The sequence below is a fragment of the Nothoprocta perdicaria genome, unplaced genomic scaffold (genome assembly GCF_003342845.1).
Source record: "Nothoprocta perdicaria isolate Ctin4 unplaced genomic scaffold, notPer1 scaffold_262, whole genome shotgun sequence".
In the NCBI taxonomy this organism is placed as follows: domain Eukaryota; kingdom Metazoa; phylum Chordata; class Aves; order Tinamiformes; family Tinamidae; genus Nothoprocta; species Nothoprocta perdicaria.
In genome coordinates this window covers 786,317-802,703 of record NW_020455491.1, presented here as the reverse complement: position 1 = coordinate 802,703, position 16,387 = coordinate 786,317, and the positions used below count along the sequence as shown (strand labels likewise).

Sequence of the window (16,387 nt, the reverse complement as noted above, 5' to 3'; positions counted from 1 at the left end):
TGCTAAGGCCTCATCTAATACAGTTTTTAAGTCCTGACATTCTATAGGGAGTACATTATACTGGAGTAACTGATGAGAATGATTCCTGTGATTACTAATTTAGGCTCAAACACTGAGCAGAGTAAACAGGCTTTGAACATGGTGATTCTTCAATCCAGGAAACTTAAAACTGAACATGTGTTGAATTGCCTTGCTGGATCAGAAAGAATGAGATTAAATGCATGTGAAAGTTGCCTCTAAAAATTTTAGAATTTGATTGAAAATCAGCTAGCTTTCAAAGTGTTAAATATAACTAAATTGAGTGTAATCATTCTGTCTAAATTATGTCTCCTCAGAATATATCTTCTAATGTTTTGGAAGAGTCAGCAGTTTCTGATGATGTTGTATCACCAGATGAAGAGGGTATCTGTTCTGGGAAGTATTTTACGGAAGCTGGTCTGGTGGGATTGCTGGAACAGGCTGCAGCATCTTTCTCAATGGTAGAAGACTTTTAATTTCTTTATCTCTTCAGCAATCTTACACTACTGGGCAGTGTAAAGCAAAATATTTCTTTGAGACTATATGGCTCTGTTGTAACCACTTAATTTGAGTGGAGCGTTGGGAGTGTTAGCAGTTAAAGACAGGTCAGTTTGTACTCCCAAGTAAAATGTGCAGCGAACCTGTGCTGYATACCAAGAGGTCTTTGTGTGTTTTAGATCTTTTCTTGAGCAGTGTATGTTCTGAATTTTAGAACAGAAGAAAGGCTCYTATGATTTACCTCCATCAGGGAGAGAGTAGGCTAAAAGATTTTTTTGATAGAGGATGGAAAATCTACTTTAAGAGGAGCAATGCTACCTTTAAGAAGTAGCAGTGTATCCATCAGAAACCAGTGAAAGCAAGTGAATTATGTCCCGCAACATGATCTGAAGTTTCTGCTGGTAGGTTTAACTACAAGCAACAGTAACTACAGAGTAGGGACTTAGAACCGCTTAGACTTAGAACGAAGCAGTGTCTGCCTGCAGTGGCTTGGGTCCCCTGCACAAGAGCCATTCTAGGGCAGCTTCATAAAGTACATCTCCCGGAGTGCCAAAAGTGGACAGAGAAGTCCCTGCAGGTTGAAGTTGCACTRAACAGAATGGCCTCTATTGTGTATTTAAACTTCCATATTTCATTCCTGTAGATTTGGTTAGGATCCTGTTTTGTTACACTCTTGTGCATATATTGAAACACCCTGAATTAACCCTATTAAAATAATCTCATTTACTAGTAGCAATATAATGCAGTAAATTCTTGGTTCCATTGATAGCAGGAGATTTTATTCCATTCACTTACATGTGTATTTTAAGAAAAGGTACTGATTATACCACAATGTATTTGAGTTTCTATGCCACGTTTTCATTTTYCAGTCTTACTATTTGAATGCTTTGGGCATGTATCATACTTGCTGTTGAATTGATGGAGCCATCTAATGGACATTATTTTGTAGGCTGGCATGTATGAAGCGGTTAATGAGGTTTACAAAGTCCTTATTCCTATTCACGAAGCTAACAGAGATGCCAAGAAGCTATCTACTATTCATGGTAAACTCCAAGAAGCATTCAGCAAGATTGTTCACCAGGTAATGATTTGAATCTTCAGCTGCAATGAGAATTGTGAAGAAATTTCAAATGCTCAGTGCTGCTAAAAATTACCCATCAAGGAAAAATCATTTAAATCAGATTGCATAAAAATGTCAAAATGATGATCCACAGTAAATGAAGAATCACTGACAAGATTAGTTCTCTCAGAACTCTTATCATTAGAAACATGAGAGACAAATTTGAGCATAACTTCAGAGGTTTCCAGGAGTTAAATTCCAATTATGTGTCAGCTTAGCTACTGTTTTAAAATGTTTTTTTGCATGCTGTAATTCTGCTTAAAGAAAAATGTTTTTTACCTTTGGCCTTTGCAGGTAACATTGAGAAGTGTTAGGGGGTTCTTCTTTGCATTTAGTGGATGAATTATTGAATCTGGATGGTGCCAAACCCACCAGCTTGGTGGAATGCAAAGCATTTTGTGAGATGTCCAAGTTACCAATCTTRGCTAAGCTTGGGAGACCTCAGCTCGCAGGAAATAAGAACACTTGGCACCTCTCAGTGTGTCTCATCTCCTGGGAGCCTGCTGGGCGCGTGGCTGGCTCTAAGGGCAGGCAAGTGCTCAGCAGACTCCCCTGCAGGGCCTGCCAGAGCTGCTTGGAGCCCCACAGCACAGTCGACTTTCTGGTCATGGACTGCTGGGTACGCATATATTATCTGTAGATGCAGTTACCTGTACTCTTAACATCCTCAGATGTCTGTTAGGGCATGTATTTCATAGGATCCAGCTGGTCTACAGCAGCTGAGGGTCTGGTTGTTGTGTGTGTTCTGGCATTGCCAAACTCCTGAGCTTAAATGAGCTGATAGAGGACAATTATTTAATGTCTTTCTGGGCCAAAGAAGGTCATTCTGGATGCATGATGACATGTAATCATTGAGAGTATTTCAGGTTAATGATACCTTACGTTGATGGTCATGTTTTGGCCTTTGAAACTTTTTTTTGGTTTCTGTGACATGCGCTTTTTACTTTTTATTACACAGAGTACTGGCTGGGAGGTAGGTAACTCCATTTTAGTTAGTAAAGAACACTAATAGATTTATCAGATGACTCACGCCAACGCTTGCCCACATGTGCTAGTTGTGGGTATTTCTGTTGCTGTCTGCTGTTACAACTGAATTCATTAACCAAAGAAATACCAATAAACTGATTGTGGTTTTAGTAGGAAATTCTTCATAAGAAGCTGTAGGTAGTGCATGGATGCTGACGTGTTCCACTAATGAGGTTCTTTGGTGAATGAGCCACTGTATCATCACTAGTTTGTTTTTATAATTTGTTTATATTTCTTTTCATCAGCATTGACACAGAATACCATCTCTTCATATCATGTTTTCACCCCACCCACAGGGGTCGATTTAAGCAATAATGCTCAGAGGTACTGAAAAGCAAAACTGTTTTATTGTATATGCAGATCGTATCTCAGACAGTAGGAGACCTAATTCTGTTCATTTAATAACAGCTAATTTGTTATGTAGCTGTTTATCAGGCAGCAAAATAGTTCAGTTGTGATACCTGGAGTCAGTTTTGCTGCTCACATTTTTGTAGAGACTGCTCACATTTCTACAACATACAACATGAGAACCACACGTTTGTATTAAACAGTCTGTTTTCCCTGTACATTACACACAGCGCTGTGAGTTTGATAACTCAGGCCCTAATCCAGTTGATGCAGTTGGTATGTAAACTTTGAGGAGTCTCAGAAGTCCTTTTAAGTGCTTGGTGAATATGGTGTTAGCTTATTTGCTTAGGCTTGAGCCATTCAGTTGATTTCTGCTTTTCTGTGACCCAGCTCATTCCAAGTTTCCAACACAGGAGAGCACTGAAGCCCACACTTCCTGAACTGGGGCCTAGATGGAAGTTGCTTTGCACTGTGTGATAAAACTAATTTGGGCTGGTGATGCTTGAACTTGAGTTTTAATTCTAGCCTAACAAAAAGTGAAATTYGGTAGCTTAAAAGTAACCCCTGACATTCAAGGGCTGACCCTGTTAATCATTTGCTGATCAATGTGAAAAGTCCCTGCAGAKGAGGTAGCACAGCTGTCTGGAGTGTGTCATAGGAATAGAAATGATACATATTCAATATCCAACAAACTTAAAGGCCTGTGAGCATCTGTTTTCATCAGTCTGCCCCTAAATCGACCCCTGAAGAAAATCCTGTCATTGGTTATGAATCTAACATCACTCAATCATGTTTTATTGCATGGTAAAAGACACCCATGGTTTATGTTCTTGTCTGTCATGGTGCTCTCTCATTGCCATACTTTTTCTGATCTTTGTGCTTTGTAGCTTTCGGATTTGTTGCATGTTTTTTTCTCCTTTTCCTTTATTCATAAATGCTTTAATTGACGCCCACCCTTTTTTATTTTAAAGTTTATTTGCTGCCAATTTGCTGCTTGTTTGTTTTTTGGAATTTCCCTAATTAAATGCTCTCTGTTTTCTCCTCTATTGCCCTGGTTGCTGACCCTCCTCCCCACTCTTACTATTGTCTGTTGTGGTAAGTTCCTACTTGTGGATTTTTTTTTTTTTCATTTTCCTCTTCCCTTCTCCCCTTTATTGTTTTATTCTGTGGAAGCCCCAATTTCATTTTACCAAAGAGCTATGCCAACAGCAGGATTCACCCCTTGGGTCACAGGGAAAGCAGGATTGCCAGCTTCAAGCACCAAAGTATCCCGAGTCAAGCATCAATACCTGTATGAGATCTGCTTAAACTTACCAGGTTGTAGATTTTTCTGTTTGTCCATTTGCTTGCTAAGTATTGCRTTCTTTTCATTTACTTTCCCATTGAGAAAGTTTCTGTGAAAGTCTTTTCGTACACAAGAATTTAAAAATACTGTTTWTAGTATGCAAGGTGAGGTTGCCATCCGACAAGGGGATTCCAGGAGCTCGTACTTCATGAAAAAAAAAAAAATAAATATTGGAAGACTTGCAAGAGCTGGCAACACTGCAAAATGACCTTTGATTAAAGTCAAGCAAAAAAGTACAATGCTCAGTTTAGCAAAGATGGTTAGCTTTTGCATTCTGCACATTGTATATGAAGTGTGTATATATGTTTTTACTCATACGTGCTTTGGGCTGATTCTGCCTTCAGACAGCTACACTGCTACATTGGTCTTAATGGAGAAAACAGATGATCATTTGAGTCTRTTTTCTCAAATCTTGTTGGCAAAGCTTTTTGTGTGTGTGTGTAAGTGATAACTCTAAAACTTTATTCCCAGCAATTTTGAAAGGTATTTACCATGCATAATAACAAATCATGAACCCTCATAAATCATGATGGCTGTGATCTGCTCTGCCGGTTCTGTGATGGCTATTCAGTGTTCACCTTCATTCTCTTCTCCTCCCAAAGACCTATTATTTTTCATAAAATAATAGGATGTAAAATGCTTTTTAATAATTTCTYCCTCATATCTGCATTTTAGCTCTTTTCAGAAACAAGACCATGGAGTATTTTTAAGTCATTTATTTTGTTTTCAGTACTGTGATTATGAAGATCTTGATTTTAACTAAATTTCAAAGGAAAAATTGTAGTGAGGATTGCAGAGCCATCCCAAATTGTCAACTGCAAGCAAGAAACTGAGCAAGTACAGGGAGTAAAGAGTAGCCAGGAGATGACTGCTTGCCTGCAGGAACCTGCTTCCAGCTCCTTGTTTCCAATTGCAGACCCTGGCCGTGGCTGCAGGCCGGAAAATTGTATGTGTGAAGGGATGTACTGGACAGAGCTGCTCCCCTGTGCAGGAATAGAGCAGCAGGAAGGCTGGCAGGCAAGGACAGTACAGATAGTCACTGGTTGTGGACCAGAGGTGCTCCAGACTGGTGTTGTATCTCCTCACACGCGACATGTGCACTGCAGCTGGCAAAAACAGCACTTCTGTCACCTTAGGAGCTAACCAGTACTCCTCACTGCAACCTTTTCTCCCTGGCATCATTATGATAACTGAGTTTCAGCAACTGGATTTATCAGGAAAAGCCAGTGTAGTTGGACTTTGTGATGACAAAACAAGCACGTGTCCTGGGATGCTAGGTTCACCAGTATCCTCTGGGACCACCACTCCTGTGACTTCCCAGTGCACTATTACTTGCTTCAGTAAATACCACCAGAAATCTACTAAATGATGCTGATGAAAAGACATTTTCTCCTTCCCTCATTGTTATTTTTACAGCAACAGGAATTTACACTGCCCTTAACAAGTAGCTGTCTGTGTAAATGTCCACATAGCAGGTGTTCACCTTGAAGGGACTAGATCCTGCCAACTTCTTGCACTGAAAATTTCAGGACATGTCTCCTCCCGCACGGCTGGTGGGAGTTGACACAGTTGGGAACAACCACAGTTGCTTTCTCTATGCCCTCAACAAGCCAAGACCTGGAGAGCCCACAGTTACCTTTATGCCTTTTTTCTTCCCCTGAGAATTTAACCAAATGAGAGAGCTTTTTTCCTTGCAGCTCAAAGGCATATCAAGCCCTTGAGCAGGTTTTTCTCACCTTTTCATCTCAACTGCTGATGGAGCTCTCTTTTCTAGCCCTGGTGCAGCCATAGCTCTCTGTATCACATGCTAGCATTGCCCTTGAAGGGCTCTCTGCAGGAGGAAGGACATCTCGGACAGATGGGGCCTGTGGAGCTCCATTAGTTGCACTGCTTGGGAGTTATTCACTGGAGCTGCGTTTGGCATTGATAGTCACAAATGTTTCTGTAATACTTCATCTTGCCATCTGGGCAGTGAGGTGAAGGGGATGATTTCTTCTTGGTTGCCAAGTAGGAGAGAGGGAGATGACCCAGTCCTGTTGATGAAAGGACCCGGTCTTTCCAGGAGAGTAGATGAAGCCTGGAAGTCATGCGGAAGCCTGACCTAGACTGCCTAGCCTTGGCAGCATGGCCAAGTAGTAGGAGAAGAGCACGTGGATTGAGAGTAGCCATGTGGTGTCCATCACTGAGGGTTCTCTGTGCCCATCAATCAGAGGCAGAATCCCACCACCATSCCTGTGGAGCAAGCCCAGACCCAGCATGAGGTTGAGGGAGATGCTTTGCTCCCTATACGRCAGCTCCTCATGGGCAGGACTCATTGCTACCTTGGAAGGTGTCTTTGAGAAATGCCAAGAAGGGAGCATCGGCTCCCTGCGACTGACTGGTCGCATTGAAACTGAGTGAAAAATGCTGGAAATGCTGTGGGAGTTGAGGGAATTTAGCATGGGGAATAGGGGTCAAAAATGCAACTTTAAAACGATAATGATAAGTAAAATAAGGGCTCAGTAGGCTACTCATTTCTCTGTGGGTTTGACCAAGGAAGTAGCTCCCATGAGTTGCCAGGTAATTGCCAACTAATGCTGCTRGTAAAACAGTAATAGCTTCCCAGCTGGGATTCGCATCCCCAGGAGCTGCATCTGGGAAAGGCTGCATGTGTGTGATGAAAATCCAGTTGTTGGTGCTGGCAGGTGGAATTGGTTCAAATCACCTCTCTGGAGGCGGGATGGCTGCCAARGGTGGCCCGAGCATCATGTGCACGAGGTCAGGCAGATGAGCAAAGCTCTGGGAGACTCTGCATTTTCTTATATTTGGCCATGTGTCTCTGCTGTTGTTAGTGTGCAGCCAATGAGTTCATGTCCAAAGCAAAAGGAAATAATGTTCTTCTGAAGCCATAGCATGTCTGAACTACCAAAACAACTTAGGAGAGGAGGAAGTGCACCAAAATCACTAGGGTGATGAGAACATTTCTCCTCAGCTCTTTGAACATGACCCTCCAGCTGGTTGTTTTTCACTGACGTGTTTCTTTTCATTTTAATTTGGTTCATTCATCCTCTTTGCTTTCCATAGATCATGTTCACCCTCATCGCAAAAGGTTAGTTTTGTCATAGCAAACGGCTGAAAAAAAAAAAAAAAAAAAAAAAACCAAAAAACAGACTTGGCAGCCAGGGCATCTGTAGGTGCTCTTTGAAACCAGACACTAACTCAGCTCAGAAACTTTGCACATTACATGCTACATCACACTTCCCCATGAGAGTAAAGGTGAACATTTTAGAATTTCTTGCTTAAAAAAAGAAAAAAACATTTCTGGTTTATGCATGCAACATGAGTTGTTTTAGCCTTTAACAAAATCAAAGGTGTGATTTTTTTTTTAAGGCGTTTTATTTTCTGTCTCTTTTTTTAATCAGATATTCTTTGTCACTTTTCCAGCAAAAATCCTTCYGTTCTTTTGTTGCATTTCTGGGCCAAATTCACCACTGGCTCTAACAGAAGCAGCTCCACGACGCCCTGGACTGCATCTGCTTTCCCCAGGAGTGACTTTGGCCCTCAATTTTACAAATTAGTTCCTAGAGACAACCTTAATGCCTTTCAATCAACATGCTATTAAAAAGCACTTGTGTATGTGTGCGTGTGTGTGTTAATTGACTRTTGACCTAGGCCCAATCCTGCAATTACCTGCGGCTCTGAAGTGGGTGATTTTGGGGGTGTTTGCATGCAATGTTCTGTGGGCTGCAGCCTGTGGAGGCTGTCAGCAGCTTTGGTGCCCAGCACCATGGCCATGGGCCAGGTTGAGGGTTCTCCACGTGGAATTTGGGGAGTTTGAGCTATTAATGCAAGTGGAGAAACTTGCCTTTAACTGGACCTCAGAGACATCCAGTGCTCTCAGGCTCCTCCTGGTCTGGGAAAACTTATTGCAGGGCTGGGCTAAAGGTCACACTGATCCATGTGATTTTATGTTAATTTATAATTTCAGTGTGGTGTTTGCTGCTAAACGCATTCATGCTGAGTTCCAGGTGTGTCTGTCTTTTCCTCCTTTCTTTCTTTCCTTCTTAGTTTTTAAAATCTCTTTTTATTTTGCCTAAATTCAGGAGCGTGTCTGCAGCYGTGCTTGGAGTATGCATGTCTGCACCCTGAGATAACCTTTAATTTCTCCAAACTAGGATGGAAAGAGGATGTTTGGCACCTATTTCCGGGTTGGGTTTTATGGAACTAAATTTGGAGACCTGGATGAGCAAGAATTTGTTTACAAGGAACCTGCAATAACCAAGTTAGCTGAAATCTCCCACAGGCTCGAGGTGAGATTTATTGTGGCCAGTCTCAAATTCTTTGTCTCTGAATTGCAGTTTAAATACTTTCCCGTAGTTATTTAAGAGCTTTGCTCCCAAATTTTTCTGTCATTTTGTTTCCTTGGCATCTAGTGCCTCCACTCCAGGAAACTAGGGTCTCTTTAAGGTGCCTGAATTTCATAGCCTGCAAAGTGAGCCACACAAAAGTCCCTCTCTGAAGTTTGTCTCGGCCATAAACAGGCACAAGCAGCTCTGATGAATGTAGCTGGGCTGGGATGAAGTTTTGGGTACCATCCACGGGCCATCTGSATCACGTGGCTGTTAATCTGGTGTGCGTTTGTGCCGGCTAGCATGTGCCAGACGCTGCCTTAGCACAGTCTGGGGGACAGCAYGGGTCCGAGCCTCTTCCCAGGAGGCAGGACGATGGATGGGTCATCTCCTGGGGGAGGAAGAGCATCTGGCTGCATGAAGAGCATCAAACTGCATGGAAGAGCATCTAGCTGCGTGGCTCTGCATCGTGCCGGCTGCTTGGTCATAGGACTGGAAAACAGAATTGACCCTGTTTTATTTACTATAAGGGACAGGGTCATGTCAGAGCCTGATGTCGCATTGCTGCTGTCGCAACCRTTCAGTTGCTGTCACATTGCACTGAAAGCAGCAGTTATTTGAGGTTTAAGCACATGAAACAGTGTTCAGACCCTGGCCTTTCATTCTGCCCAGCAAAGCTGTGCTCTAATGCAGCACCTGATTTCGGAGCGCAGCCTGCATTGACCCTAGTTTTCAGTTGAGCTCACAGACACACASAGAGCTCAGATGACTGGTTCAAACCATACAGTATCTGTGTGTGCAGTTGGAAGGCTCCCGAGTTCTCCCAGCTTCCAGGGTTTTAGGTTTGTTTTTTCCCTGTTGCCCCTGAAATGCAATTGATTTAATTCTCCTAAGTTCAGCAAATCACATTCAGCCTTGGTGCAGCTATGGCTGAAGGCATTGGAGCTTCTCCTCCCCTGAATATGCCTTTGTCTCTCTAGCCCACATCTCTAATTGCTGCATTTGATGCTTCCTTTCCATATATTTCTCTTAATTATAGGGGTTTTATGGAGAACGGTTTGGTGAAGATGTACTTGAAGTTATCAAGGACTCAAACCCTGTGGACAAATGTAAACTAGATCCTAACAAGGTAAGGACATGAAGCAGAGGTTTTCATTGAGAACTGGTCCTAAATATGTGAAAACATAAAGGGCCAAATTCTGCCCTGAGTTGCCCCAAATATGCAATGAAATCCACCATAAAGGGCCAAATTCTGCCCTGAGTTGCCCCAAATATGCAATGAAATCCACCTTCAGAGCATCTTGTGGCTGCTTGGGGAGCAAGTTGAGGGAAATCTTCCCAGCAAAGCAATGCAAAACTAATGGTTTCACTTCCTGCCCCAAACTTTGAACCTTTTAGCAGTTGGTGGGAAGACGTGAAAGGACAGCACAGTATCAGGTGCCTTTCCTCATAATCTCCTCTAAATGCAAGGAAGGAAGGGATCTTCTCTATTCTCTGGCCTATGACTTCTTTGCAACTTTAATACATTACCCTATTAAAGTATCTTGTGCTAAGCATAGCAAAAATAATAGGAACGTRTCTCAGAAATCAAACTGCAGATGTGGGCAAGGCATTATCTGCAAGGAAAGGCACCTCATGTGAAGAACAAGAGAAGTAGGGCAGTGTGCTGTATTTTTTTCCAAGTCTTGAAGCCACAAGAACAGCTACTGGGCACCTAGTCATCCCCGTGAACRTGAGTGTGATTCCTCTGAGTAACAAAACAAGCAGCAGTTTTAGTCCTTCTAGGGGCATTTTGAGGAGTAAAGAGTTGAAAATGAACTGGGTTGTTGGTGTTGCTAAAAACAGGGATTGGAAATCAGCTCTCCTCAGCATGGTCTCGTATGGCACTGTACTTCATTGTCTGCACACTTGGGTTCTTTCTTTCCTCCAGGCCTACATTCAGATAACCTACGTGGARCCTTACTTTGACACGTATGAGATGAAGGACAGGATAACTTACTTTGACAAAAACTACAATTTGCGGCGTTTCATGTATTGCACCCCCTTCACGCTGGACGGCCGAGCTCACGGGGAGCTGCACGAGCAGTTCAAGCGCAAAACCATCCTGACAACGTCCCACGCCTTCCCTTACATTAAAACCAGGATAAATGTCATCCACAAAGAGGAGGTGAGGCCTGCGTTCTCAGCACAGCAGAGATCCCCAGTGGTGTCCTGTGTTTGAAGGGAAATATTGTAAGACTAAATGAAGTGAATTTTGTGAAACTCATGCATAACATACCCAACATAGCAGACCGGGCTGTACKTGTAGTTTTTTGCCTCAACTATGTCCTTTCACACTGTCACATTAGCACATATACACTCTCCTGGCCATTCCRTAGTCCACATTTCTCTCCCTTTTAGGGATGCATAACTTCTGCAGAGAGCCGGAGCAGACGAGTGCTGTGTTCAGCTGCTCTGGCTGTTCATGGCAGGGACTGTGCTTGTGACCCCTTCGTTTTGGTTTTTAGAAATAGCTCATTGGGCTTTCTCCTGTTCCCATCCAATTTATATTAAAAGCAGACCAATTTAAAAAATGTGGTGATTGTTTAAAAAATGCAGTTTTAAAAATCCTGATGCCTCTTTCAGCAGTTGATGTGATCCCTGGGATACAAAAATGTGTTTTAATGCAAGACAGGGAACCTCCAGGTGTTTAGCCACCATGGGTAATTTGTTCTACTGACCACAAAGGAAGGTAGCAGTCTGCCTGATGAGAAGCAATTTCAAAACAYTCTGATTACCCAGATGTATAAACACATTTAAAAATCACAGTCTTCTTCATAGTTCTTAATAAGGAGATCACACAGGTTCAAAAATGCTTATCTTAATGTTATCTTGGCATGTCAGTGACATTGCAAGTGACCTTAGTGCTTTTGAAAGCCTATTTCTGATTAATGGTTTAAATCATAACAAGAATCTTGTATTTCTGGCTACTCGAATAGATCATTTTGACACCCATTGAAGTTGCCATAGAGGACATGCAGAAGAAAACACAGGAATTGGCTTTTGCAACTCACCAAGACCCTGCAGATCCAAAGATGCTGCAGATGGTGCTGCAAGGATCAGTAGGTACCACAGTAAACCAGGTGAGAAGTGTTTTCCAAGTTGGTTGCTTAACTTTGTGCCTTATTTTTAAAAGACCTTTTTTATTTTCACTCAGTCTGTGGCATGTGTTTAAAGTCATTTTGCAGTCCTGAAAACGAGTTTAGATCTAGAAAGTGACTGAGCAGAGATCACTCTCCTTCCTCAGTTCCCTGCCTTTCCAGGCATTTGCAGGCATTTCTGTTTGCTTTTCCTTCTCTCTTAAAAAAAAAAAAAAAAAACTTTTATTATTTTCCCTCTGGTTAGCCAGGCTCTGGTGGGTAGCAGTGGGATTGTGTTCTGCTGGGGTTTATGAACAAAATGGAAAGCAAAAACAGTGAATGGAGAAAAATTGAGGGAAGATGTGTAGGTGTAAACTTGTACTAATGCATGAGCTGGAAAAAACACAGCTTGAGTTTCAAATTCTGGGCTGAATTTGTGCTTCCAAGCTTCTTTGCTTCCACTTGCTTTGTCTAAACTTTTTCTTGGTTGACAGTTGAGCATTTGTTGTGAAAATTTGTTGAGGGTCGTTTTAAGAGAAAATGTGTAGAGTGTGCACATTTTCTCCCACTGCTTTCCAGAAGCAGAGCTGTATTTTAAAAAGAACATGAAAGGCATTTATTTGCTGTGATCTTTGGTGATTTGTGCTGGGCTTAGTAACTGAATTTCTTCAAGGCACATTCTGTAAGGAAATGTTTCCATTTATGAGTATTTCTATATGCAAGAAATTTCTCCAGTGAATAGATAGGACAGTTGAGAGAAATTTATTCTTTTCTTTTCTTCTCTTCTCCTAAAGGGACCATTAGAAGTTGCTCAAGTTTTCTTGTCTGAAATACCCAATGATCCAAAGCTCTTCAGACATCATAACAAACTGCGGCTCTGTTTCAAAGACTTCACTAAAAGGTACAGAGGGTTGTTTCCATGCTGCCTTCCAGATGCATTTCTTGCTGCCACATCAAACAGAAACATGCACAGTAGTGCCGGGGTGTATCCAGACAGGAATTTTGATGTTGTAATGGTTGGTATTTGCTACTGTCTTCTAACCAGTTTCTGTATATGGCTGTATTCTTCAGCTAAGCAATTGGTTCCCTGTTTCTGTGATGCTGCCTGGTCCCTGCTAAAGTCAGACCAAGGGGCTGAGCTTATCTGTGCTATTTTATGAGGAATGAATTAGTGATGACAGTTCAGTTGTGAACAAGTGTTGCTGTTTCCACCACTGTCCACATTGGCACAAATGAACTCATGGCTTGGCAGGGTCAGGAGGAACTGTTGAATTGCCCAGGAGATTTAATTTCTGCCTGAAGTGAATTTCTCCGAACCGAGTGGAAGCATCTTGGCACAGTTCTCTCAAGCAGTGTTTTGGCTGTTATACTTTTCTCTTCAGTAATGCAAATTGCAGTCTCAATCTAACCTCTTTTGCAAGCACCAAGTAATTAAAAAATAATAATTGAAATAAAAATGTTCCAAGCAAAGTACATCCATTGGCAACGTAGATATTCTATACAGAAATTAGCATTGATATTACAGTTTTTTTCATGCCCTTGTTTAAATTACATCCTCCAAATAGAAGAGCTGCTGATGAGCATCTCATAGTCTGCTATTTATTAATCTTTTCCTGGGGAGAGCAATAATTTATCTGTCTTTAAATCCTCTTCTGGAAATGGCTGTGTAGAGATCAGCTTTTAAATTCTCTTCAGGGAGGATAAATGTAATTAGAGAGTAAAATTAAAATGAAAAAGGAGTTGCCAGCCTAGAAATAAAATGGAATTTGGAGATGTGGCACCTTCTCCTTTTCCCATTGASACCCACCAGTTAAGCTGAGTCTTACCCAAAGGACAAGATAGAGAAGGGTATTACATGTCAGCCCAGAAGAACAAGAGGAAAGCTTTTGTGCTGTCACGTTAACAGCTCTCCCGCAGGTGGGTCCTTCTTTATGCACATTTGGTTTCACAGACTTTTGTTTTTCAGATGTGAAGATGCTCTGCGCAAGAATAAGAGCCTGATTGGTCCAGACCAAAAGGAATATCAGCGAGAACTCGAAAGGAATTATCACCGGTTAAAGGAAGCCCTGCAACCTTTGATAAACAGAAAGATCCCGCAGTTATATAAGGCAGTGCTGCCAGTCGCTTGCCACAGGTGGATATTTGATTTTACTCCTTCAGCAGAGATAAAGAGGGTGTGAAATTGGGTTGGCTTTATTAGTATTGATCTTTTGGATGGGTCCATCTCTTTCCTTATCTGTCCTGGGCTCAGGGCACATCCCCTTCCCAGCAGTTATGGTAGGTGGTGTTTTGCATGTYCCTTGAGTTCCTGATCTATGAGAATAATTCTTTTTTCTTTTTTTGCGTCTCATTCTTTTTAATCTCTAAACCATCCTCAAGGTGGCCAGACTCTTACAATTATTTTTTCCCAGGGGAAGTGGCATGAGAAACTCCAGGGAACATAGAGTGGCAACAGCAGAAAACAGTTGGTGTTTCACGTGTTGGAAGACCTGAAAGTCGTAGTCTAAGCTTTTCTGTTCCTTTGCAGTGAGACCCAACATAAAAACCACTCTGTGAATGTATGAACCAAGTCAGGGTCCTGGACCTTGTTAGTCTGTGGTGACAAACTGTGACTGAGCAGGGGGCTTCTCGTGCATCGTTTCTAACAAGGTCCTTCCCTGCATTTACTGTAGAAAATGAAAAAAGGGCACAGTCATACATGCATTTGGTTGACTACGTGTAGGGTCCTAAGAAAAAGAAAAGTAATGTCCTCATTTTCCTGTGGCTACCTTCCTTGTGGAAAATATGGAGCTCCTTAAGGAGTTCTCTCTTATGGCAGCTCCTTAGTTARCAAAATTTTGTCTCCACTTGCAATTTGCCTATTCTGGCTCCTGAACAGGGAGAGGAACACTTTTCAGCACATGCTTTCCCTGTAATCCTTGACTTTCACCACTGCAAAGGACCCTATCCCTATCATTTCCCCTTCAGCAAGGTAGGCTCACCCAGTCTTGCCAAGGCTGCACTGATATCCCAGTCTCAGCYTAAGAGAGCGGGGTGAGGTTTCTGAAAGGATAAGGGCCCAGTGCTGAGCAGGGTATGGACGGTGCTTTTAACTGCAAGTTCTGCACAAGATTAATGCAGATGTTGCATTCTGCCCATATCTGTGCTGTTGATGTGCAGAAAGGTGGCATGTCCTCATTACCCATGATAATGACTTTAGGGTTGCCCCAGGTGATGGGCAGTTTGCTATAACTCTACTGGAGCTGCTGTCCTTAGTTGGAAGTGGATGGGAGGAGCAAGGTGTTTTCCTCCCCACCTTCCCTGGGCTCCCTGCAATTGCCCTGGCTCCTGGCATGGTAGTTGATCTATGATTTTGTGAAATTCATCCTCTGCAGAGTGTGTAATGTAGGTATTTCATGCCAAGTTCTCTTAGAGATTTTTTGAACAGTTTCAGTAAGTAGTGTGGATATTTTGTGGTGCTTCTCTACATATCCATGACTTAAACCTCTGAGCTTTCAGGGCTGTAGGCCATGAAAGTTGAATGATCCCAGATAGAGACACAAAGCAAATTCATTTATGAAGGCAATGAATTCATATCAATGGACTTAATTTTTGTAGTTGCCAGCTGTAGAAGTATTGGAAATTATGTACAGAGTCATTCATCTTAAAGGGCTTCTCATTTCATCRTGGAAAATATAAGCTCATCACCGTATTTTTTCCTCCCTCAGAGACTCCTTCAGCAGGATGAGCCTTCGCAAAATGGATATATAAACAAGTTAAAAACCCAAATAAAAAAAAAAAAAAGCACTTAAAATTAAGGTATTGAAAAGAAAGATCCTTGTTATCAGCGCTGGGAATCAAAGAAGTTTTATTATGAAATAAAACTTGGACTTCATCYTGGACATCCCACACCTCTTCCTCCATCAAAGCGTTCAGTGGCCAAAAATCATTCTGAATTGTCAAATATAGACTTATCAGTGTTTGAAAAAAAATCATGGCAGTGGTATCCAGAGTACTGGTGATTGATAAGCTGTAAACTTACCTGTTTTTAAGGCATTTTTATGACTCAAAGGTACACTAAAAGCATTTACCTTTATTTATAGCATTACCTAATGTTAAATTTATTTACTTTCAGTTCATATATTTAATTTATATTAGGACCATATGCAAAATGCATTTTTGAAGTTTTTAATGTAGTGATGGTTATTTTGATGGTACTATTAAATATGTGAATGTTTACACTTTAATTCCCTGTGCATTGGACTTCAGAGCTTGCCATCCTTGGGGGGAAAAGGTTCGGAGTAAGGTAAGTCTTACAGTAACACTTCTTAATCAAATGGTAACTTTTTGCTGTGTCTTTTTCTTTTTTCTTTGTAATTCTGAATAGGAATTGCTGCAAAGAAAAATAATTCTGTTTATTGCTATCAGATCAGTCGAGGCATTCTTCTTTGTTACTACTTATACCTCCTGTAGTGGAGTTTCAGCCCCGCTCCTGTGTGTGCCCAATATTATCCACCAACTAGGAAATTCAGATCCAGCACAGTGGTGTCATCGGATTTCAAATGCACAGTGCAGGTTATCAGTATACATGCAGCTAAACTACTTC

General features: G+C 41.7%; 1 protein-coding gene across 6 annotated transcripts in view; it reads left to right on the top strand.

Annotated features, from left to right (window-relative positions):
* DOCK7 (dedicator of cytokinesis 7) overlaps window positions 1–16,109 on the top strand; it is a 96,571-nt gene extending 80,462 nt beyond the window's left edge. For 4 of the 6 annotated variants that reach the window (XM_026040724.1, XM_026040722.1, XM_026040720.1 and 1 more), the window contains 10 exons: window positions 336–479; window positions 1,466–1,597; window positions 2,595–2,609; window positions 8,519–8,644; window positions 9,723–9,812; window positions 10,614–10,850; window positions 11,662–11,805; window positions 12,597–12,703; window positions 13,769–13,936; window positions 15,510–16,109. In XM_026040724.1, the coding sequence (XP_025896509.1) occupies window positions 336–479; window positions 1,466–1,597; window positions 2,595–2,609; window positions 8,519–8,644; window positions 9,723–9,812; window positions 10,614–10,850; window positions 11,662–11,805; window positions 12,597–12,703; window positions 13,769–13,936; window positions 15,510–15,552 (1,206 nt within the window). In that variant the 3' untranslated portion in view covers window positions 15,553–16,109. Of the gene's footprint in view, window positions 1–335; window positions 480–1,465; window positions 1,598–2,594; window positions 2,610–8,509; window positions 8,645–9,722; window positions 9,813–10,613; window positions 10,851–11,661; window positions 11,806–12,596; window positions 12,704–13,768; window positions 13,937–15,509 lie in introns of all 6 variants that reach the window. The other 2 variants (XM_026040723.1, XM_026040721.1) reach the window with 1 other exon arrangement.
* Window positions 16,110–16,387: the final 278 nt, after the last annotated feature.